The 23614-nt window shown below is 36.0% G+C and overlaps 1 protein-coding gene across 6 annotated transcripts in view; it reads left to right on the plus strand.

Moving 5' to 3' along the window:
• The window catches only part of TBC1D5 (TBC1 domain family member 5), a 541587-nt gene that overhangs the window by 263945 nt on the left and 254028 nt on the right, over positions 1-23614 (plus strand). For all 6 annotated transcript variants that reach the window (XM_067737391.1, XM_067737392.1, XM_067737390.1 and 3 more), the window contains one exon: positions 7890-7959. In XM_067737391.1, the coding sequence (XP_067593492.1) occupies positions 7890-7959 (70 nt within the window). The remainder of the gene's footprint in view (positions 1-7889; positions 7960-23614) is intronic.

The following is a 23614-nucleotide window of genomic DNA, read 5'->3' on the forward strand; positions in this document are numbered from 1 at the left end:
TTCCTGGACCGGGGCACGAACCCGCATCCCCTGCATCGGCAGGCGGACTCTCAACCACTGCGCCACCAGGGAAGCCCTGATCTCTGCCTTTTGATTGAAACTTTAATCAATTTACATTTAAGTTAACTACTGATAAGAAAGAACTTACTTCTGCCATGCTGCTGTTGTTTTCTGTATGTTTTATACCTTATTTCTCCTCATTTCCTCCATTACTGCTTTTTCTTGTGTTTGGTTGCATTTTTCTATTTTTGTTCTGTAGTGACCATTTTGGTTCCCTTCTCATTCCTGTTGTGTAAATTTTAGATCTCTTCTTTGTGGTTATCATAGGGATTAAATGATAAAATTTAAATCCTAAATTTTTAACAATCTACTTCAAGTCGATAACCAAACTTAACTTTAGACCATACAGAATATGTGCTCCTATACTGCTCTGTCTTTTTCCCTTTTAATGTGTCATAAATTACATTTTTTTTTAACTTTCCGTATAATCCAAGTGAAAACCAGCTGAGAAGTTCAGCTTCATTAATTGTGGCATGCAGGCTCAGTAGTTGTGGCTCACAGGCTTAGTTGCTCCGTGGCATGTAGGATCTTCCCAGACCAGGGCTAGAACCTGTGTCTACTACATTGGCAGGCAGATTCTTAACCACTGCGCCACCAGGGAAGCCCATAAATTACATTTTTATACATTGTTGCTCAGTTGTATTAACTTATAATTATTTTTATCCATTTGTTTTTATATCCTGTAGGAAGCAAAGGGTGGCATCACAAACCTTAAATACAACAGTGCTGGCTTTTTGTTTGCTCACATATTCACCTTTACCAGAGATCTTTATTTCTTCCCACGGCTTTGAGTTATTGTGTGGTATTCTTTCCTTTCAACCTGAAAGACTGCCATTAGCTTTTCTTTTTTTTTTTTTTTTTTTTTTTTGCGGTACGCGGGCCTCTCACTGCTGTGGCCCCTGCCGCCACAGAGCACAGGCACCGGACGCACAGGCCCAGCGGCCATGGCTCACGGGCCCAGCTGCCCCGCAGCATGTGGTATCCTCCCGGACCGGGGCACGAACCCGTGTCCCCTGCATCAGCAGGCGGACTCTCAACCACTGCGCCACCAGGGAAGCCCAGCTTTTCTTTTATGGTATGTCTAGTTTCAGCTTTTGTGTTTCTAGGAATGTCTTAACTTCTCACTCATTTTCAAAGGAGTATTTTGCTAGATATAAAATTCTTGGTTGATAGCCTTTTTTTAAAGCACTTTATATATAGATATAGATAGATATATATCTATATATACATATCATCCCACTCTTTTGGCCTGCATGTTTTCTGATGAGAAATCATCTGTTAATCTTACTGAGGATTCTCTGTTGTGACAAAGTACTTTTCTGTTGTATCTTTCAGGATTCTCTCTTTGTTTTTGTCTTAGAACAGTTTGCTTATAATGTGTCTTGGTGTGAGTCTCTGAGTTAATCCTACCTAGAGTTAATTGAACTTCTTGGATTTGTAGATATTTGTCTTTCATCAAATTTGGGAAGTTTTTGGCCATTATTTCTTCAAATATTCTTTCTGCCTCTTTCTTCTATTTCTCAGACTCTCATAATGCATATGTTGCTGTGCGTGATGGTGTCATACAGGTTTCTTAGGGTATGCTCACTTTTCTTCACTTTTTTCCTATTTTTGCTCCTCAGACTCCATAATTTCAATTGTCATATGTTCAACTTTGTTATTTTTGTGTTTTGCCTGCTCACACCTGTGGTTGAGCCCCTCTAGTGAATTTTTCAATTCAGTTATTGTATTTTTCAGCTCCAGAAATTCTATTTCCTTTTATTATTTCTACCTCTCTATTAATGTCATTTTGTTGATTTATTCTCTACATGATTTCTTTCCTTTTTTGGTCTATGTTTTCCTTTTGCTCTTTGAACATCCTTAAGACAGTTTCAAAATCTTTGTCTAGTAATTCCAGTTATTTCTGAGGGATAGTTTCTGTCAACTTATTTTCATTCCTTTGATGAGCCATGCTTCCTGTTTCTTTGTATGCTTCATGATTTTGTTGTTTTTGACAACTTGATATTTAAATATTATATTGGTTACTCCAGAAATCAGATTCTCCCCTTCTCCTGGGTTTGTTATTTTCTATATTCTTGAAGACCATTTCAGTCCATTTGTTTAGTTATTCTCCTGAAATATTTTTTATTTTTGCAAAGACTTATTGTTTGACATACATAGTCATTGAAGTCTTTATTTCTTAGGTTGTGTTCAGCTAGGATTTTAACAGAGATTTTCTGAATGCCAGGAGCTAAGAAGAGCAACAAAACCCTGAACCTCTCCTTATCTTTTCAGATTATCTCTGCTGCAGCAGTCCTTCATCATTTAGCCAGGCTTGCATTCTTCCTAGTGGTCAGCTTCAGGTGGAAACTTAATGCTCTTCTCAGTTTCTGTATCATCATGCATCTTGCCCTGGGTATGTGCATAGTGTTCTACATTCCCCTGCATACCCAGGTGCTTTTGAATGTCCTAATTTCTCAAAGAAACTCTCGCTAGCTTTTTCTCCCAGGCCTTAGGTGGTCTATTTTATGTTTTGATTGTATTCTTTTGCCCCAGGCATCTGCTGGCTCTTAATTTGACTTGCAGTGGGTACAAGAGCAAAGCCCACCTTTTTTTTTTTCCTTTTTTTTATTTAGATGCAAAAGAGATGAACATCTTATGTCAGTTCTTCAGGTAGCTCCTAACAAGTTAGAATTGATTTACACAATACTTTGAAAATATGGTCTTCTCTGCTCCCTCCAGAACCAGGTACTATTCTCCTGGGAACTAGCTTACTTCTTACTTACACTGGGAACTAGCTTACTTCTTCAAGACTGCTGCTGATCTAGGGAGATGGTAGAACAGGCAAGTAAAAACCCCACAGAGCTTTCCAGTTGCCATTTTCTTGGCTCATTGTTCACTTGGTTCTTGTAAATCTTTGACTATTTTCCAGAGTCATTACAAAGTTGGTTCCGACAGTTCTAGTTTTTCGACGTTTCTGTGGGAGGATGAGAACTTGGAGTTGTATCTTCTGCCACTCTGCTGATGTCATTCTGCTTTCTTTTTAAAAAGAATTCTGTTCAATATTTAACAAGAATAACAGAAGTATTATCTTCTTAAATTAAAATTGTGCACTTGAAATGTTATTTATAAAATAGTTCCTATGTATTTGTTTTACATCTGAGTTTCATTATGTAAGTTAATAATTTGAAAATATTATGTAGAAAACTAAATATGGCCATTAAATCATTAGAATGTAGATAAATTAACAGTGATAGAGAAAATGGAAAATTATTGAATAAACAAATTTCCTGTATTTACTTGAGCACTGGCTCTTAAACCTAATGAGTGGTCCTAGATTTTTAGCATAAATAGTTAGCCTACAGAGCCTGTTGTTTACCTTATTCCTGAAACGAGATAATATCCTTTGCAGCTACTGATTTCATTGATGATGCTGAGTTATTATGCTTTGCCTTAACTGAGTCAATGCAATGAATATACATAATTTATAGATTTTTTTTGAATCATTCACTTTGAATGGGATTTCAGATTTAACTAAAACATTTCAGTAGTAATCCTCATTCATTTAAAAGACACACAAGGTTTTAGGTGTTTACACTATTCATTTATGCCATATTATCCTATCACAACTAAAATGTGGCTATCCATAAGTTTGCTTTCAACTTAAGTTTGAACCAAATATTTTCCCCTTACTATTAATAATTCATCACACATACATGATGACATTTCTCTAACAATTCAGAGATCAGCCTTTTTAAAACTTATGTAATATTTTTCAGAATTCATACTTAGTACCATGTGATCCTCTAAAGCTTGATTTTTTTTTACATGTAAACTGAAGAAGGCACAGTTGAGTAGGTGTGCTTACTTACAGCATTATTCTGGTTGTTTTTAACCTAGCCTCGTTTAAAATCTTCATCCCCCCCTTATAAAGCAGATATTTGTGCATAAAAAGCACTCTGGAAATCTGTAAACTTTGTTCAGCATGGTTTCAGCAGTGCACAGATAGATACTGTAAATGCTCTTAGCTAAGCATGACTACAGTAAGAGCTAAAAAAGGAGTCCAAATTTAATTTATCCTATTTAAGTCACCGTTATACATATTATTATTTTAATAAGTTAGATACATATATGTTAGGGATTACTAATGGAAAATACTATGTTGTTTGTATTCTCATTAAAAACAATGTAACTATGAGCATATTCTTTTCAAATCAGCCAACTTATTTTAATTCTGAATGTTATGAACTCATTTCACAAAGTTACTTACCAATTAATGAGAAATGAATGTGTTATGTAAATTTCAAACTGTAATGGTCACAGATAATTGATGAACCATTCCTACAAATATATATGTTGTACAATTACACATGCATATAGCGACATACAAAATTCGTATGTTATATATTGTATATAGTTTATGTATTTATTTAAGATTTACTCAGTAAACACATCCATTTTATTTTACTGGCTTAGTTTACATTAAATATTGGAATACCTTTAAAGTCACAATTGTATTTTTAAAATTTACTCTATTGTTAAATTACTTTTCAAGCAAATGAAAGGAACTCTGTTAACATATTTAAGTATTTGTGCTGTTTGGTTTTTAAAGGCCTTTGTGTGAGATTACTTTAAAAATGTATTTTTGCCTGTGTGTGTGTGTGTGTGTGTGTGTGTGTGTGTGTGCGTGTGCGTGTGTTTGTGTGTTTGGGAGAGAGAGAGAGGGAAAGTCTAAAAACAACCTATGTATCCTTGTTACAGTTATAACCTGACAACTTAATTCAAGAATCAGAACAGCAACTAAAAACATCATATTAAACTCTCTTGCACCCTCTGTCGTTATTTTTGAGGAACACTACATATACTTTCCCATGGCTGTATTGGCATTAGACTTACTAAAATCCTGATAAAATTAATACTTTGTTATACTTACCTCCAAATTAGGTTGATAATAAAGTAGCATTTGTTTTTAATTCTTAGTTGGTCTTTTCTTGTGATACAGATATGTTTTTGTTGTATAACAGCTTAAATGAAAAATGAGCCTTTCTGTTTGTCTTTGATCTCTCCTGTTTACCAGTTTTAAGCCCTCCAAGTGTTTCACACAAATGAAAATCTCTACCGGATATAGCACACTGTATATACCATTTTCCAGAATTACAAATTCTGTCTGTTCCTTGGTAAACCTTTCAATTGTCAGACAGTTACCTTCCAAAGTAAGAGTCTGGAATCGTCCATACTAAAATTAAGAATTTATAACTGTAAGGAACAGATGTTTTCATAAACATTTGCTATAATTAATTTCATCTAGAGGATTGAAGGAACAAAGCAGTTTTTCCCACTTCAAAACTTTATAGCCTTTTCCCCATATAGCAAACTCTGAAATCTTTTCTCTAATATTGTTGTGAGAAACAACTGTACTCCTTATTTGGTATGTTTTAGAGAAAGAAAAGCTGCTGTTTTTCCTTATTACAATCCTTTGAGGGTTACATTTAATGTGATATATTCGTTTCCATACAGGTATAAAATGAAGAAAACTTCTGTGATGTATTTTGATGACAAAACTTTGGTGTTTAAAAAGCTGAAAATCTCTTAATTCTTTGAAGTATTTTATATTTATTATGATAAATATAAGCAGAGGACAAGAAATATTCCATTGGTGAGATTTTATGTATTTAAGTAATCATAATCTTTAGTTTTAAAGACAAAGAAAGCTTATATTTTAAATGTACGATGTAGTACTTATTCTGTGCTGATTGTGGAACGTTTTACAGGAAATGTCTGCAAGCTGTTAAATAACATGTGTTGTAGGAAATTTTCATTTAGCAAGACAGGGAGAGACTAATTTTCCTTAAATCTTTTTAGTTTATTTATGATAATACCATTAATTTTTTTAAAAAGCAAATGAAGTATGTTGCATGAGTCATCTTACGGTACCCATGTTTACAAAGAATTAACAGAGTATACTCAACTAGATTGATCTTAAACATTTAAGTGTTTTGGATTATTTTCTTCTATAAAATTTGGCAACATTTTCAAATGCTGTAATCCATTTCAGTGTTTTTGTTTAATGAAAAGAAACCCCAAAAACCGGAAAGTGTATTTTGAAAAAAAGAGTAGACTTAAAAGTTCAGTAAGTGAGCTCAGACCAATTCTCATTCTTCTAAACACTTTGGATGCAGCTGCAAAGATTTTGAAGAGAACCAACATTTTTGACTAGTCAGTCAGCTATAAAATGTGCAAAGAAAAATAGGTAGCTATCATTAAAATTACACTTTTGCTTTCAATAACCATTAATGAGCAACATAATCATATATGTATGGTACCTTAAGTGCTATATTCAGTAATTTAAAATAATCTTGCCTCTAAACTGAAAGGTCTGTAATTAGTATTTGACTTAACCAGGACCACTGTGATAATCTCCCGTGGTACTTTAGAATGTTCAAAGTGGAGTGAAAGTATAAATAACAATTGAATAAATCATTTAAATTATTAAGCTTTAAATATATTAAAAGTGAATATAACCTGATGTTTGAAAGTTGCATTATAAGAATTAGGAGTATAAAATGTAATCAGATTCTGGTCTATTTAATTTGTGTCTAAGAATAAATGATATATTTAATAGTAGTATCTATGGTTTCCTAAAAACTATACTTTTAAGTATATATTTTAAATTTTAAGCTAAAATTAATTTTCTTTGAGTAAGAATATATATTATATTATGGCATTGGCAAGCATTTGTTTAAACTTCTTTAGCAAATTTATTCTTATTCTATGATCTCTAAACTGATAGGTATGAATTTTTTCTAATCTGAATATGCTTGAGAGGAATTGGTTTTTTTCCCTAAAAGTTTGATATTACTACATGAGGCAGAAATACCTTTTGATGTTGTTGTTTTTTTATTTTTTTAAACTGCTGGACTTTTGCCCACAGTTAAAACATAAAGTTTGGGGAAGACTATTAAGATGTATTAAAAGCTCCTTAGAAAGCATTCTTTTTTTTTTTTTTTTTAACATTTTTATTGGAGTATAACTGCTTTACAATGGTGTGTTAGTTTCTGCTGTATAACAGAGTGAATCAATTATACATATACATATGTCCCCATATCTCTTCCCTCTTGCATCTCCCTCCCACCCTCCCTATCCCACCCCTCTAGGTGGTCACAAAGCACCGAGCTGATCTCCCTGTGCTATGTGGCTGCTTCCCCCTAGCTATCTGTTTTACAGTTGGTAGTGTATATATGTCCATGCCACTCTCTCACTTCATCCCAGCATACCCTTCCCCCTCCCCGTGTCCTCAAGTCCATTCTCTAGTAGGTCTGCGTCTTTATAGAATGCATTCCTGATCACCACCTCCCAGCTTTCTGTTCTCCTTCTCTGCAGACCAGATTCCTAGAGAGTGGAGGACTGGGGGGCCAGGGGGTGAGGTGGGCCAGGGGAGGGTATTCCATGTCTGCTGTCTGCCTGCTCTCTTTTGACTCTGCCAATGGACAGGACACTAATAAAAAGTTGCCCTTTGTTTATAAGCATTAGTTTGTGATTAAATGGTGTATAAATTTTGGTTTTGTCTGTGAATCATAAGCAGAAGATGGCTGCATTATACTTCATTTGTTCCTGTTTGCAATTACTTCTGTAGTATTCCTATCCAAGTTAGGAGTGGTGGTGTTAGTCTATATTTTAACATCAAAATGAATTTTTTGTTTAAAGGACTCTGATTACAAAAGATATTTGGGGGAGGGATAAGGCGATATCTGTTGTTTTGACTCAGTAACTGCGTGGAGCTGTCACACAGTAGCTTTTCAACTGGAATACTCAAGTTTCATAATCTCAGTATTTCTAATTTTTTTTTCCAGGAGATTCAAATCAAAATGGAAGAAGAACAAGTTCTACTTTAGACTCTGATGGAACTTTTAATTCCTATAGGTAGGTGATGAATACGTAGATATATAATATTACAAGATATCTAATCTTACAGGGTTCTAAAAAATCTGACAAATGTGAAGAATATTTGTGGTATGCAATTGTCCTGCAGACTTATTGAGTAATTGAAAATGTAACATTCTTAGTTCTTGAGTAGATGGACTTATTGTAGATATCTGTCGTCATCTCGTCATCCTAGAGTAGGATGGTTAGAATGAATGCGTATGTAGTATTAAGCTTCAATATAATCCATTTTTGTTTTAGTTTTTCCAGTATATCTCTTACGGTACTAAAGGCTTCCTTTGTTTAAGTTTCCTGCTAATACAGAGTGTACTGCTTGTGAGCATCTCAGAGAGTATAAAACATAATCCGTGGTTACATTAAGTGCTGTTTGTTAACATCCCGTTTGGCTCTTCAGCAAACAGGGCAGTTACATCTCAATTAACAATTTTTAAAACGGATACAGCAATTAAGGAAACATGCATCTTATCTAGTTATTTGTTACTATTCTCTTTATAACTTGAATTTGCTTGAGTAAATGTTTATATATTTTGTATCTTCTTAACAGGGAAACCTAGGAAGAAGAAAGATTAATGTATTTCCAGTAATATTTGAAAATTCATATACTGAACCAAAGTGATGTAAGAACTAGGTTGTTCTCTTTTGGGGAATAAAAAGTAGAGATCGAGTAATAATACATTTTGGCATTATAGGTAGCAATGCAGATTCTTGAAGAAGTACTTTAATTGGAGTACATTGCCCTTATGGTTAATAAGTTCCAATACTTGTGTGTTGATGCTATAAAATATATGCAAGAACCACTGTACACTTGGAAACTCATTAGAATATTAAGCTATAATTCCTTCTTTTCTATAATAAGTATGGAATTTATGCTGAGAATCTTTATCTTTTTCTTGAACACATATTCTGTATACCTAGCTGGAAATGTGTCATTTGTTTCTTCAGATCCCAGGCAAGCTGTTAACATCTAGAGTAGGGCCTTATATTCAGGAAGCACTTAATAAAAGTGTGGTAATTGTGAAAGTTTTTACAGTTTGTTTATGAATTCCAGAAACGAGGTGGTAATTGAGATGCTTGACATCTTTATTTTATACCAGTTGGGGTCTTTATAAATAATCAGTCATTCAAGTGTCACAGATACTACAGAAGGCTTATGTTCCCATGGTGTTCTAGAAGCATATTATAACAGCAGTAAAAGCTCACGTGTTGTCATTCTATTTTCTCTGTACCCATCCCACCTTATAAATGTTGGAGTTCTCCAGAACCTTCTTTTAGTGCTGAAGTGTAATATAAAGTTTGGAATTTGACATATTAAATAATAGGTAGAATCCTCTATCTGAACACGTTGATCACACCAAAAAAAAAAAAAAAAGATGAATAAAAAATATATTTATTTATGGCCATGCTGCACAGCTTACAGGATTTCAGTTCCCCAACCAGGGATTGAACCTGGGCCACAGCAGTGAAAGTGCAGAATCCTGACCACTAGACCACCAGGGAACTCTCTATAAAAGATATTTAAATAAATATTCATGTTTGTCATGTAACTGAGGAATGCTAAGATGATAACATGTGTGAAATCCATGGTGGGAATATCAGTATTAGATATAAATACAGTTTAAAAAAATCCAAGACAAAAGGAAAATAAAGATGTATTTCAAAAGCAGGAAAACCCATATGTATATATCAACTTCATTGGTGAATTATACTTCATACCTGCATTTGTAGTTAGCTAATTGTAGTAACTAATGGACAGCAAGTTAAGAGAAATGTGTTAATATGAAGGCACAGTGTTATCTGGTAGTTTATTTTGTTCTTGAGTAGTTTGAAGATTAAAGTATCTTAGTATTATTGAATGATAATTGTACTTTGAAAATAAACTCCTAATGCAACTTTGCACAGTAAATACTAATGTTGTTAACTAATATAGTTTTAATCAATGCCTGTCAGTGTTGTAATGTTAGGATATTAATTTATGGTTGTAAGTAAAAAGGCAAGATAAAAAGCTCAGGTAGTACAGTGTATAAAAATGAGCTTTTAATAGTTGGCAGGCCAGTGCTGTTATTAAATAGTAGTATAGTATTTAAGGTGTGAAATGAATATTTTGCTACTGAATAGGCAATAGCTCTTACAATATAATGAGCTTACTTGTGAATTTGACACTTGGGTTAAATGCAGAATTCATAGAAGCACAGCTCTAGGGAATATTTTCATATCAGGTTAACTGATAAAACCTAGGAATTGTTGCAGAATCACGCTAAAATGGCAACAGAATTGTCAATAAAATTTACTTTTGAAAATGAAAATTATTTTTCCATTACTATCGGAGCTCTTTTAAAGCAAGTAGAAATAGGTTATTAGAAAAATGTGAATGTTCCAACCGTCAAATATCTTTAGCCTAACAAGTCTACCTTTGTGTTTTAAACCACCTCAGAAATCCTGACCTTTCTTCGCAGATAATTCTGGCTGTCAACCTAGTACTAGGATACTCAAGCTATATATGCTGTGCCTTGGGATAATGATTAGCTCTAATTTTTTATCTACAGAATGGACATTATAATGTCTGACCTGCTTCCTTCCCACAACTGTTTTAAAGATCGAGATAGGACTGTATAAGATAAAGCCTTTTGAAAATCTAAATGCAAAGCTATGCGTTAATATTATTAATTCTTTGTGCTTACCTCATGTGAACTGGCAACTTTGCTGCCTTATTGTTCACTTAACCTTCCACGTGTGTACCCTTTTATAGCATGTGCCAAGGTTTTATTAACTTTCCAATTCAGCCTTGAATTGGTCACCTAAGTCTATATTCTTTCCATTATTTGTTTATATTATTGTGGTCTTAGATGGTCAGTTATAAGAGGGCACAGTCTCTTTTTTTGTTGTTGTTGTTTTGTTTTTTGTTTATTAATAATATCTAAACATAGCGAGTTGGTTCGTATCCTGACTCCAAATGGAGACTTTGGACAAATCTTCGGCTCAGTTTCCTCACCTTGAATGTGGGGATAATAAAACACATTTGTTACAAGGAGTTAATGGGCTAATGTTGTGTGGCAGATGCTGAATAAATATTAGCTGCTTTTATCTTCCAGTCCATGTTATCCTCATCATTGTCATCATTGTTAATCTTCTGCTATTGTAGAATATTTTTACCGTGCGCTAATGTAGAGACACCAAAAGGAAGATTTAAAAACAAAATGTCTTACAGGAAAGTAACTTCTGTTTTTTAGCAGAAAGGAGGCTAAGAACAAGCTTAACCTGAGGCTTGATACTCTGTCTCTGCTGTATATTCCAGGTTGCCTTTGTATAACACATTTGTACACATAGTAGAGATAAGAAGAAGATGTTTTATTATGAGTATAAATTCAGAGATGGATTTTTGGAATTTTGACAAAGTTTGAAATTTACAATCAATGGACCGTATCTATAGCTTTATGTGCCTAAGGCTCATAGATTTGTTTTTCAGAGGCTAGGAGGTTTCACTTTGGATTTGTGTCTCTTGTGGTTTGCATCTTTGATTCAGATAGAGTACAGCTGCATTTAACTCCTAAGGCATCAGTATGATGATTATATGGTGCCTGGGTAATAGCTAGATCTTGTTTTGGAAGTTTCTGTTAAAATTTAATTGTTTTTCTCCCAACTAATTTGCAGGTGATGTGGTAAAATGGAAAGATTAGAAGAATTGAGAAGATATTACTGGTTTATGCAGTATACCTTGTGCTTTTTAAAGAATAGTGTTAATGTCTTCTGTTAGATTAAATGAGCTTTCTCTGTTTCTTATTTCACCATTAAAACTGAGACCCTTTCAGACTGAGGGTATGAGAGCAGAGAAGTAGTTTGCCGATGAACAGTTTGCAGTAGATGTTTAACTTAGTGACTGTAGCACAGGGCCACATGGTAGGAGCGTTCTCTCCCCATCCCCCCTCCTCTTCCCAAGGGCAGCTGACCTTCTCCTCTCCAAAGAGGCGAGCCCCTTGCCAGCACATATGACTACAGACTATTACATTAATCTGTTTAGCTGTAGTACCAGCTGCTTGCATGTTTTTAATTATCTTATTAGATGGTATAACAGTGACCTATGTAATAAATTGAAGGTGAGCATTTAAAAATTTTCCCTTTTTTACCCTATGTTTTTAAATATCTTGATTGATCAAATTATGATATTCTGCAAAAGTTCATTGGAAGTCTGTATGGTTTTTTGAGTCAGTGTAAAGCTTTTAAAAGTATAATGTTATAATTACCAGTATAAAAATAACTTCATTTTTGAAAGAGTTAGGCTGTGTTTATGTAGCCACAAATTCATGTTAAAATCTGTTGTTTTAAGAGTCAATTTAGAGAAAACTCAGACCAGTTATTTTGAGTTTCTCTGGGAAACTCAAAATATTGCTTAAATTTCAGACAGCATCTTGGCATTGTATAAATGGCATAGGATGGAATATAAATCATTTTAGATTATTTTAAAATAATTTTGTCTATTTAACTCTGATTTTCTAGATTCTGTGTATTCAGTGGTAAATCATCTTAGCTGACCCTAATTATTTTTACAATTTAATTTCACATGGTACCATTTTTTTTTTTTTTTTTTTCGGTACGCGGGCCTCTCACTGTTGCGGCCTCTCACTGTTGCGGCCTCTCCCGTTGTGGAGCACAGGCTCCCGACGCGCAGGCTCAGCGGCCATGGCTCACGGGCCCAGCCCCTCCGCGGCACGGGGGATCTTCCCGGACCGGGGCACGAACCCGTGTCCCCTGCATCGGCAGGTGGACTCTCAACCACTGTGCCACCAGGGAAGCCCACATGGTACCATTTTTGAGTGTATTTTCCCAAGCTGTGCCATTAGTAAAAATGTGTTATCTTCTGGATTTTGACAATTGGATAATTTTCAAATAATACCTTAAATGAAATGCTGACTCCAAGAGACAGTTCAAAATAATATCAACCAGTGATTGTCCAGTTATGAGTCATAGCCAATCAACAAAACTTGTAATGATTTAGTCAGAAACCCTGATGTTGAATTTTAAAAAAAGGTAGTTGAATGCAAAAAAGAATCGCAAAATACTTATGTGTGTCTTTTGAATTAGCAAATCCTACAGCTGGCATAACAGGGTGACTTGAGCCTTGAAAAATGTGTAGTCCTTGAATAAGGACTATAAACTACACAGTTTGTTTTTTTAACTAAGAAATATTGATTCTTTTTGGCTTCATAGTTTTTTCCCTCTAAAGAAAGACCAAGTTTCATATTTCAAAAGAACTTTTGTTGAAGAAATAAGGGAAAAATTTCCCCTTTATATATTTTATTTTCTTTTTAAGGAAAGAAAATAAAAAGCCACTTGGCACTACAGTACTGATGGCATTATTTCTTGATATATATATATATATATATATATATATGTGTGTGTGTGTATATATATATATATATGTGTATATATATATATTAACGTCTTTATTGGAGTATAATTGCCTTACAATGGTGTGTTAGTTTCTGCTTTATAACAAAGTGAATCAGCTATACGTATACATATATCCCCGTATCTCCTCCCTCTTGGATCTCCCTCCCACCTTCCCTATCCCACCCCTCTAGGTGGTCACAAAGCACTGAGCTGATCTCCCTGTGCTATGCGGCTGCTTCCCACTAGCTATCTGTTTTACACTTGGTAGTGTATGTATGTCCATGCCACTCTTTCAGTTCGTCCCAGCTTACCCTTCCCCCTCCCCGTGTCCTCAAGTCCATTCTCTATGTCTGCGTCTTTATTCCTGTCCTGCGCCTAGGTTCATTAGAACCAATTTTTTTTTTTTTAGATTCCATATATATGTGTTAGCATATGGTATTTGTTTTTCTATTTCTTGATATTGATCAGAGCTTCCACAGTTGCCTCCCTTTCTCAGTGTGGTGTATTCTGTAGCCCACAGAGTCAAAGGCTGTTTAAGTTGGTTAAAAGTTTAAAAAAAATTATAGTTGGTTTAGCTTTTTGAATTTAAAAGTTGTCTTTTTCTGAATAAGGAAGAAAACCATTAATCTGAACTTTCTTTAGTCAGTGAAGAAATTTTTAAAATTAGGCTTCAAGTTTTATCACAAAGACGTTTATGTATCCTATTTACATGTAATTAATAATTTGGGAGGATGTGGGAAATATCCTTACATCATTTACATTTATTGTTGGTATAGTACCTTCCTCCTCACCCCGATTTGTATGTAAGAGGGTCATATGTCTCTTGAAATGACAATGAAGCAGTGATTCAAAATATTAGAGATAATAGGGCAAAAGCATACTTTGGATTTAAAATTAGAAATCTAGGTTCTGGTTATGCTCTTAGAATGATATAAATTTGTTAATCTATTATTTTTAGGAATACGGATTTATAGAAACAATTTAATTATTGAAAGTTATACTGTATTAGTTTGTTTGGGCTGCTATAACAAATTACCAGAGACTAGGTAGCTTATAAACAACAGAAATTTATTTCTCACAATTTAGAGGCTGGGAAGTTCAAGATTAAGATGCTGGTAGATTTGGTGTTTGATGGAGCCCACTTCCGGGTTCATAGATGGAGTCTTTTCACTACGTTCTCACTTGGCTGTAGGGGCAGGAAAGATCTCTGGGAGCCTCTTTTGTAAAGGCACTAATTCCATTCATTAGGGCTCAGCCATGATGACTTACTCACCTCTGAAAGGCCCCACCCCCAAACACTGTCACATTGGGTGTCAGGATTCAGAACATGAATCTGTGGGGGCCACATTCAGTCCATAACACATACTAAAGATAATCAAGACCAAACTGAATTCCCCATCCCACTCCTTCTCCACCCACTCATCTTAAGTTCCTGAGCCCTTGCCTTTTAAATTATTTTTCCAGGACATAGCTTAGTAAATAGATGAAAGAGGAGGACCTAGAATTAGGGTTTCTTTCCTGATTCTTAGAAAGTTGCTTTCCTCACTTTGATGGGATGCCTGTATTTTGCTGAGAATCTATATAATTATATGACACTGACTCTTTAAGTTCTTAAGAATAAATACATAATTTAGGGAAACAGTTTAGAAAAACTACACAGATAGAAATAAGACAGAATAAAGTTTACATCTTAGCTCCAGCACTTACTGACTGCGTGATCTTAGGCAAGGTAATTAACCTCCCTGATTCCTAATTACTTCATTTGTGAAGCTGGAGTATTAACAGCTCCTGTATCACCGAGTTGTAGAGTTGTAGAGTTCTACACAAATGTGTAGAACTGCTGGACCAGTCACCTAACACATAGTGAGTAACAATACTAGTTTCTTTCTTTTCTCTGTCTTTTCTAAAACATCCTTTAAGTTTTAATCAACTTTTTCACCTAACAAAGTTGGCCTTCGTCTCAGAAAAGTGTTTTAAATTTACTCATTTTTTTTATTTTTGCCTGTGTTGGATCTTCGTTGCTGCGTGCAGGCTTTCTCTAGTTGCAGCGAGCGGGGGCTACTCTTTGTTGTGGGGCACGAGCTCTAGGCACGCGGGCTCAGTAGCTCTGGTGCAAGGGCTTAGTTGCTCCTTGGCATGTGGGATCTTCCTGGACCAGGGATCGAACCCGTGTCCCCTGCCTTGGCAGGCAGATTCTTAACCACTGTGCCACCAGGGAAGTATTTTGAAATTCTATATAGTTTTAAAGTGGCAGTAAATTTCTGATGTTTGATTTGATGGACAATTTATATGTCTCAAAGATATAGTTTAAGGGTGAAATTTACATAGAATATTTTAATAAAATTGGTATTTAATATTTGTCTCTTTTCTATATCAGATTACCTTGCCTTTTGAGGGAAAGTGGCAGTGGTTAATAATCCTATTTTTTTCATTTATTACTAATCCAGAGCTTTCAAAAGTGCTTTTGTGACATTTGTTTATATATATATATACACATATATATATATGTGTGTGTGTATATATATATATATATATATATATATAAACATCCATTTCCATTCCGGCGTATGGAAAAACCCAAACGAACTTTTTGGCCAACCCAAATATATATGAAAGTTTGTTGTTGTTCATCATGAGACTTAACATATCTTCATTCATTCTGCAGATCATTATTCTGCACCCATTACAGGCCAGCCAGTGTGCTAGACAAAGATTAAAACAAAACCCTGCTCTTGGTGCACTCGTGATCTAGGAGGGGAGACAGACATGGAAGCAACTACATGAGGACTGGTGTCATCGTGGGGGCATTTCACCAAGAACTAGGGGAATACCAGACGGGCTAGTTAATATTGAGGGTGGGTTGTGGTTGGGAGGAAAGATATGTTTGCTAGACAAAGTAGATGAACAGGAGTTTTCTGTGTGGTGAACAATATGAACAAAGACGTTCTTCATTTTCTACTGCAGCAATGCATTCTTTGGGGGTTTGGGGCACTCAGAATGGGTAGATTCGGTTGGCCTTGTATTTGTCAGTGACAAACTCATACAACATGGGTATTTACGTATAACTGTTTCATTGTGGTGACATTGTAACTTTGCAGGAACTGCTATTTTGACAGTAGGTTTCAGTGTATCATAGATGTTTGATATATCTAAATCAGTGATCAAAATTTTTAACTGGGAGTTGAAAATGTGAATCTTTAAATTGCACAAAATTATATGAAATAGTTGATAATGTTACAATTGAGAGTGAATATTATGTGCCTAGAAATAAGGGAGAAATCAATAAACCAGGTATGGAATAAAATTAGCCTGGTAATGAGAGAATATTTGAAAATTAAAAAGATGTCCTAGTATCATCTGAACGTATGGACCTAGTTTTCATTCCATGATTATAGAGGCCCTTTTCTGAGACAGATATAGAAGTAGTTTAGTCTGGTTGACATATTCTCAAGTAGTTTCAAAGATTGTATTTCCAGCTACTTGTTCAGATTAGAAAAATAATTTGGATGACATGACCAAGTCTCTGAACCCATCTGAGGCAAAGCAGAATAGTTGCACACCATCTCTTAACTCTCACTCCGGTTTTTCACATGCTTCTAGATCTTAAAGCTCCCTTGAGTGGTAGAGCCCCACTGTCACTGAATCAGGCACAGAGCTCTGGTAGCTTGGATCTTGTTGGGTTCACAAGAATAAATTTATAATCTCCAAAGTAACTCCTGTCCTTTGCTTGCCCGTCCCTCCTCCACAGGCACCACAGGGCCACGCCCAGAGCCTGAGTCTCTCCTTTGTATTCTGACCTCATTTATTCCCACCTGAGAGATCTGGGGTAGGGTGGAGGGGGTAGGATAAATAAAGAGAGCCAGAGTGGTCTGTTTGGCATTTTGAACACTGCTCTCACCCTGCTGCCCCTGAGCTGCTGCCCCTGAGCTGCTTATGGAGTCTGCTCCCTAGAGAAGGAGCCCGTTTCCCTGCCTCTGTCTCTCTAGGTACCATTCCTAATTATAGTATTTTTAAAAGTTCTGTAGAAAAAATGAAAATTTTCTTCCGGGGCTGATTTTCAATCTTATAGTAGCATTCCACGCAACAACTTTACGAAAACATCCCACTCTCGTTCGTTAGAAAGGTATCTGTGGTCGTATAATTAATTGTTTTGTGGCATCCATTTGGGAATATCTGAATTATCACGTGTATGAACTAACAGAACAGCAAATAAAGTAACGAAAGGTCTTTTATGAAGTCAGAACTAGATCTGGGTTCTTTTGAAGTACATGAACTTTCAAATAACATAAAATTTCAGCAGTGGAGAATATGTCTGCATATTAACAGAGGATTTTTTATGAAGCATAATTTAATTTGGGCAAGGAGGTCGTGAGAAAACCACTCATCTTCCACTGTGATGTGGAGCAGCTGTTTCAAAAAATCGGTGCGAGAAGTACCGCTGCCACTGGTGTTTAGGCCTGCGTGGGAAGCAGCGTGCGGGCTGGAACCGGGTCTCCACACCCTAATTCCTCCACTTCAGTGTCTCCAGTGTCTACTGTTGAGAAAAGGGATCTCCCCTCTTTTCTTTGTAGATGCAGTAACATATCAGTTATTTAGAGGTCAAATTTCTAATATCTTCACCCAAGGAGGATGTAATCAGAGAGTTAGAAATGGGGAAAATGTTAAAATAGCCGAAGAGTTTGTTTATTTAGGTAGATTTAGTCACAGGAAAGCCCTTCTAGTTCTTAAAGTGCTTATCTAATTTCTCATTTTTTTTCCTTGAAAAAGGCTAATATAGTTTATGTTGTTGAAATAGGCTAGAATGTATGACAGTTCAGAGTTTACTTTGTTGTCTTGGTTTTAAAAAAGAAAAAGTGAGCAAGTGACAGGGGTGGAGATTTAGGATTTCTGAAAGCTAACATTATTTTACGAATCGATAGCTGATCGCCTGAAAACCATGGTCATGAGAGAAATGCCACCAGAAACAGAATAGAAAACTCCAAAAGCCAAGCAGCGTGGAGTTATTTAATGTAGAAGCAAATAGCCATGCATTCCCCAAATGTATATCACATCTGGAAAAAAACTACTTTATGTTTTAGAAATGTTTTGGTACTCTCAACATTTTTTTTTTTTTTTTTTTTTTGCGGTACGCGGGCCTCTCACTGCTGTGGCCTCTCCCGTTGCGGAGCACAGGCTCCGGACACGCAGGCTCAGCGGCCATGGCTCACAGGCCCAGCCGCTCCACGGCATGTGGCGTCTTCCCGGACTGGGGCACGAACCCGTGTCCCCTGCATCGGCAGGCGGACTCTCAACCACTGCGCCACCAGGGAAGCCTCTCTCAACATTTTTGAGTTGAGAAAATGGCATACATTGGCCTTTCATCATGCTGGGTAAATTAGGTATTCAAGCATGGATTTTTAAAATCAGTGCATTCTTTTTCTTTTTAACTATAAATAAGTGATGTTTTCTAGTCACCCAGGGGTTGGGGGTATTTCCTTATTTTTCCGGTGGCCCATGTAAAGTTGTTTTCCCAGGTACGTTAGTCTAACAAATTATAAAGTACACATTGACCTTGAATTAAAGTTTATTTGATCACGTGGCCCGTTGATCTTAATTTTAAATTACCATTTCCTGGATCTTTGAGCCAGTCTCTTGCCAAGTATGATTATAATATGCTCATAGTCCAAATCTCAGGTCTGATTCTTTCCAGTATCGATCATTTTCGGTAACTTATAGATGTACCACTGTCATCACTAAAGATCTGCTTTTCTAACTTTTATGTGTGTGAGTCTGTATGTGTGAGTGTGCGTGTATGTGTGACTATGTGTGTGTGTTAGTGTGTGTGAGCGTGTTGTGAGTGTGAGCGTGTGTGTTGTGTGTTAGTATGTGTGTGAGTGTGAGTGTTGTGTAAGAGTGTGTGAGTGCGTGTGTGTGAGTGAAGAGGGAGGTGGGAGGAAGCAGGAGGCAGAGAGAGGTGATGAAGACAGAAACACAGTGGGAGGCAGTGAGCTAAGAGACGAAAAAGAAAAAAGAAAACTTTTACATGTATATCTGATTTTACTTTGAGTGAAATTTTTTTTTTTTTTTGCGGTACACGGGTCTCTCACTGTTGTGGCCTCTCCCATTGTGGCTGTGCTCCGGATGCGCAGGCTCAGCGGCCATGGCTCATGGGCCCAGCCGCTCCGCGGCATGTGGGATCTTCCCGGACCGGGGCACGAACCCGTGTCCCCTGCATCGGCAGGCGGACTCTCAACCACTGCGCCACCAGGGAAGCCCAGAGTGAATTTTATACTGTGTTACGTCTCTCATAGAATCATCTTGATTTTTTAACCACTTGTATATAGGCTAGCTTTTAATGTATTTCTGTTTTCTTTCCCCAGGGACACTATATGAGTATGTATCATGTGCATATTTATCTTTACATCTCTTGAAACTTTTTAGTTGTTACTTTAAAAGGGAATGTATATATGAATGGTTTATCATCCTAAAACAGTTTCACTGTCCGATATAGGAACCACTAGTGACATGGGGCTAAGTTTAGGTTTAAATTAATTAAAATAAGACAATAAACAACTGTCGTTCAGTTGCACTAGCCATATTTCACCTGTTTAGTAGGCACGTGTGAGTAGTGATTACCATATTGGACGGTCAGATAGAGGACATTTCTGTCATCTTAGGAAGTTCTATTGCATAGTGCTGGTCATCAAATGAATGATGGATTCAGTTAAAATATAATCCACTTAAATCTTTTTAAGAGAAAGTATTTATTTCAAAAGTACGTGTATTTCTATATGTGTTATTCCCTACAAGTCAACCCAGTGTTGGAAAACATGGTTTAGGAAACAGGATTGAGTTTTAATTAGGACATCAGATTTTGGGAAATAAATGCTTTTTTCTAAATGACTAGAAAATAATTTGTTTTCAATTCTGTATTTCCATTGCAGTATTGTTTACATCATAGACTGTGTGGTAAATTCTTTATCATATAGAAAATAAGATATGAAGTCCATGCTGGTTATCACCAATAGCAAGGAAAACAAGGGTGGGACAGGGGGGCCAAGAAGGTGGAGGTCTGCACCAAGGTGTCTTGAAGAAAGGGATTTCCCCTACTTGTTAATTACATAAGAAACGTCAGTAAACCATGGAATAGAAAGCATTCATTTCAGACAACTTCGTAGCGATTGTCTGTAACGCCTTTTCTCACCTCATTTCTATATGTTTGATCCTTTGATTAGTAATATGACCTTTATTATGTGCTTAATTTTTTATAACCTCGTGACACGGCTTTTCTTATTTCTTTTCTAAAAGTACATTTGTTGAGTACTTTTAATATGATCCTGAATTTAGAAGCTCTTAAACACTATTATTTGAAGAAAATAATACATTAAAAAAAAAAAAGATGATTATATCTGACAGTCCAAAACTGTTGCTAACTCAGTTGTTATCCACCTTGTGAATATTGACGTGGAAGCTCAAGATTTCTCAATTCACAGTTAAATCCAAACCCGAATCAAAACATCATTGTAAATTAATTTTAACACACCACCACACGCTGAACTATCAGTTGCCTTTGTTTCAATGATGCCTCATCACATGAGAACATTTTTCACCTAGAAATATGAAGAAATCCATTTTAGGCTTGTGAGTAATTGTGAGTTGTTTTTGTTTTTATATGTATAAGTAATATGCCCTGATGTTTCATTATGGAGGGAAAAAAAGAAAGCTTTAAATAAAAGTAAGTTTTTAAAAATTCCTGATATAGGAAGCAAAAAAGCCAGTATAGTTTCTAATTGCCTTTTAGAGTCTCTGAGTTCCCTCATTACCTGTGATTTAAGCTAAAAATGAGGTAATTATAGATAACATCAGTGTTTATCTGGATGATCTTGGCACCTGCAGTCCTAATGTTGTAGCTTACCCAGATCTGGTGCCACACTTTATAGTCTGATGCTGACATACCTAATTTACACTTCTCCTATTTCCTTTGATTTTTAAGTTAGACGTTCCTTGTTCTATTTCGATAGTATTTTAAAAGCCACCCCTTTAAAATGGTGTAAAGGCACATACTTTTCTATGTGGAATATTGGAATCATGGTACAGCCCTTTCATTAAGAGAAATCTTTCCCTGATATATTTCTATACAGATTTAAAAATTTACTGTGTCCTTTCTCCCTTTGCATTTGATAAAGCAAATATGATCGTAATTAATATGGCAATCTCCTCACATATTGGCATGCACTTTAGGATTATAAAATTGTAGAAACCGTTGTGCATCAGATGCAGTTTTCTCACCTGTGGTTCCTCACCTTCAAGTATTCTACCCATCTTGTCTGCCTTAAAGACCACCTTCCTTTGACCTGGCCTTTAGTTCTACTGTTCTACTAGTCTACTGTTCCTCTACTGTTCTACTGTTCCTTTAGTCACATCTCAAGGACGAGATGACGATGGTTGACTGGTGACCTTGTAAACCACAGGGCCATCTCTGAGAGCTCCTGCTCCACCCCGCCGCCCCCAGCTCATCTGTGACTTCTTGACCTTCCCTGTGGTGACGAGCCCTCCTCTGCTCCACCCAGCAACTTTATTATCAGTCAAAGCCAACGTAGCTCCTCTTGACCAAGTATTGGAGATACTTAGTACTAGACTTGTAGTAGTATGTAGTGTGTAGTCTATGAACTCTTCTCAGTTATTGTAACTGTCTGGATTTCTTACGTTAGCTCCACAGAGACATTGTTCCCTGTCTAAATAAAGCCAGGAAATCGGGTAAAACCATCATATAAAGTATATCTAGTGTATCCTCATTTGGGACAACAATTCAGGCATTTTTTATTCCAGAATTGCCTCGTCATTTTTGCATTCTTTAGGTTACGAAAGTATTTAAACAATTAAATTGAGAAGCCGCTAACCAGTTTCATACCAATTTTATGTGCGTATCTTGGGAAAATACATTAAAATATATCATTAGAAATAGTTATCTCCTTATGATCATCAGCTGTATTTCTTCACTGCAAATTCTAGTTGATTTCCATGTCAAAAAAAAAAAAAATTGCAAGAGCCTTAACTACCTAAATAGTTCTTCTTAAATGAAAGGCATCCATTGCTGCTGCAAAAATTAATTTCACTTATTTAGAAATTATTGTAGTGTTCATGGCCAATGAATGTTCTTCCCTGAGGAACACAGAGGTGGTCTCAGAATCCTGAACACAGTGCTTCCAGGGCAGCCAGTACTAATCTGCTAACATTGGCAGGGGAAATGAAACAGCCCATTCCTGCCTCTTCTTGCTTAGATGCTGGTTACGGTTTCAGGGACTCAGTGCCTGCAATGCAGAGTCTTTGCCACTAGATGGCACTAGTGCGTTATCCAGAGAGTTTTTAAGGCCCAGGTTCCATTTGAGGCGATTATGCACCTAAATGTCCCATGTGTTCTTAAACCACTCACAGTATCTGTTGACTTACCTTCTCAGTCCAACTGGTGAAAACCTCTCTATACTTTTGGTCTTGATGTTCAAACTCTAAAAATGTAAGAAAGAAAATATAAGGTCGCATTCCTATCTTGCCTTGTTGCCAGGGGCCGTTTATGTCCTTTGATGTGTGCAGTATTATGCTTCCCTTTAGTGTTTTCAGCCATGTTATTCTGGAAGATGCTTTTCCTAATTCTCATTCCATTTCTCTCTTGACAACTTATTTAATTTTTCTGGGCCTCAGTTTTGTCATTCATGGAGGGGGGAGGGGTTAAAATTATTCACCCCAGGAGGGTTGTTGTAGAGGTTAAAAGTGATTTACCCAAAATATTATATATTTTGAATGGACTTTTTTTAAGCATTTTTGAATGGATTTTTTTTTTTTAGCATTTTGAGAACATCGCTGCTAGATTCTTGCTGTGACAGACTATATGTTTTCCTATGTAAGACAAAGTTTAGCAACTACCTTTTCTTTATTTTTGTTAATTAAACTGCAGAATTCCACCACTGACTCCTCAGTACTTACTATTATTTTCCCAGGTCTTCACCTGAGTTCAGGAGTGTTGTCCACCATTTGTATTTGTGATTGGAAAGAACTTTTATTTTTTTCCAGCTCCCTTCAAAGGGCTCAACTTTCCAACATTTTGTCCTCTATAGACTGTTTAACCTCTGACAGCTCAGTTTTTAGGGTGGCATTTCAGTGCCTACGGGGATACTATTTATCGTTTTTTACACCGAGTTTTAATTTTTAGATATAAGATTATTTCACCCTCCTCTGCACTGTCAGAGTGCTTTGCCTTAATCATATGATTATT

This window comes from Pseudorca crassidens, chromosome 5, assembly GCF_039906515.1.
Source record: "Pseudorca crassidens isolate mPseCra1 chromosome 5, mPseCra1.hap1, whole genome shotgun sequence".
NCBI classification, from domain to species: Eukaryota; Metazoa; Chordata; class Mammalia; order Artiodactyla; family Delphinidae; genus Pseudorca; species Pseudorca crassidens.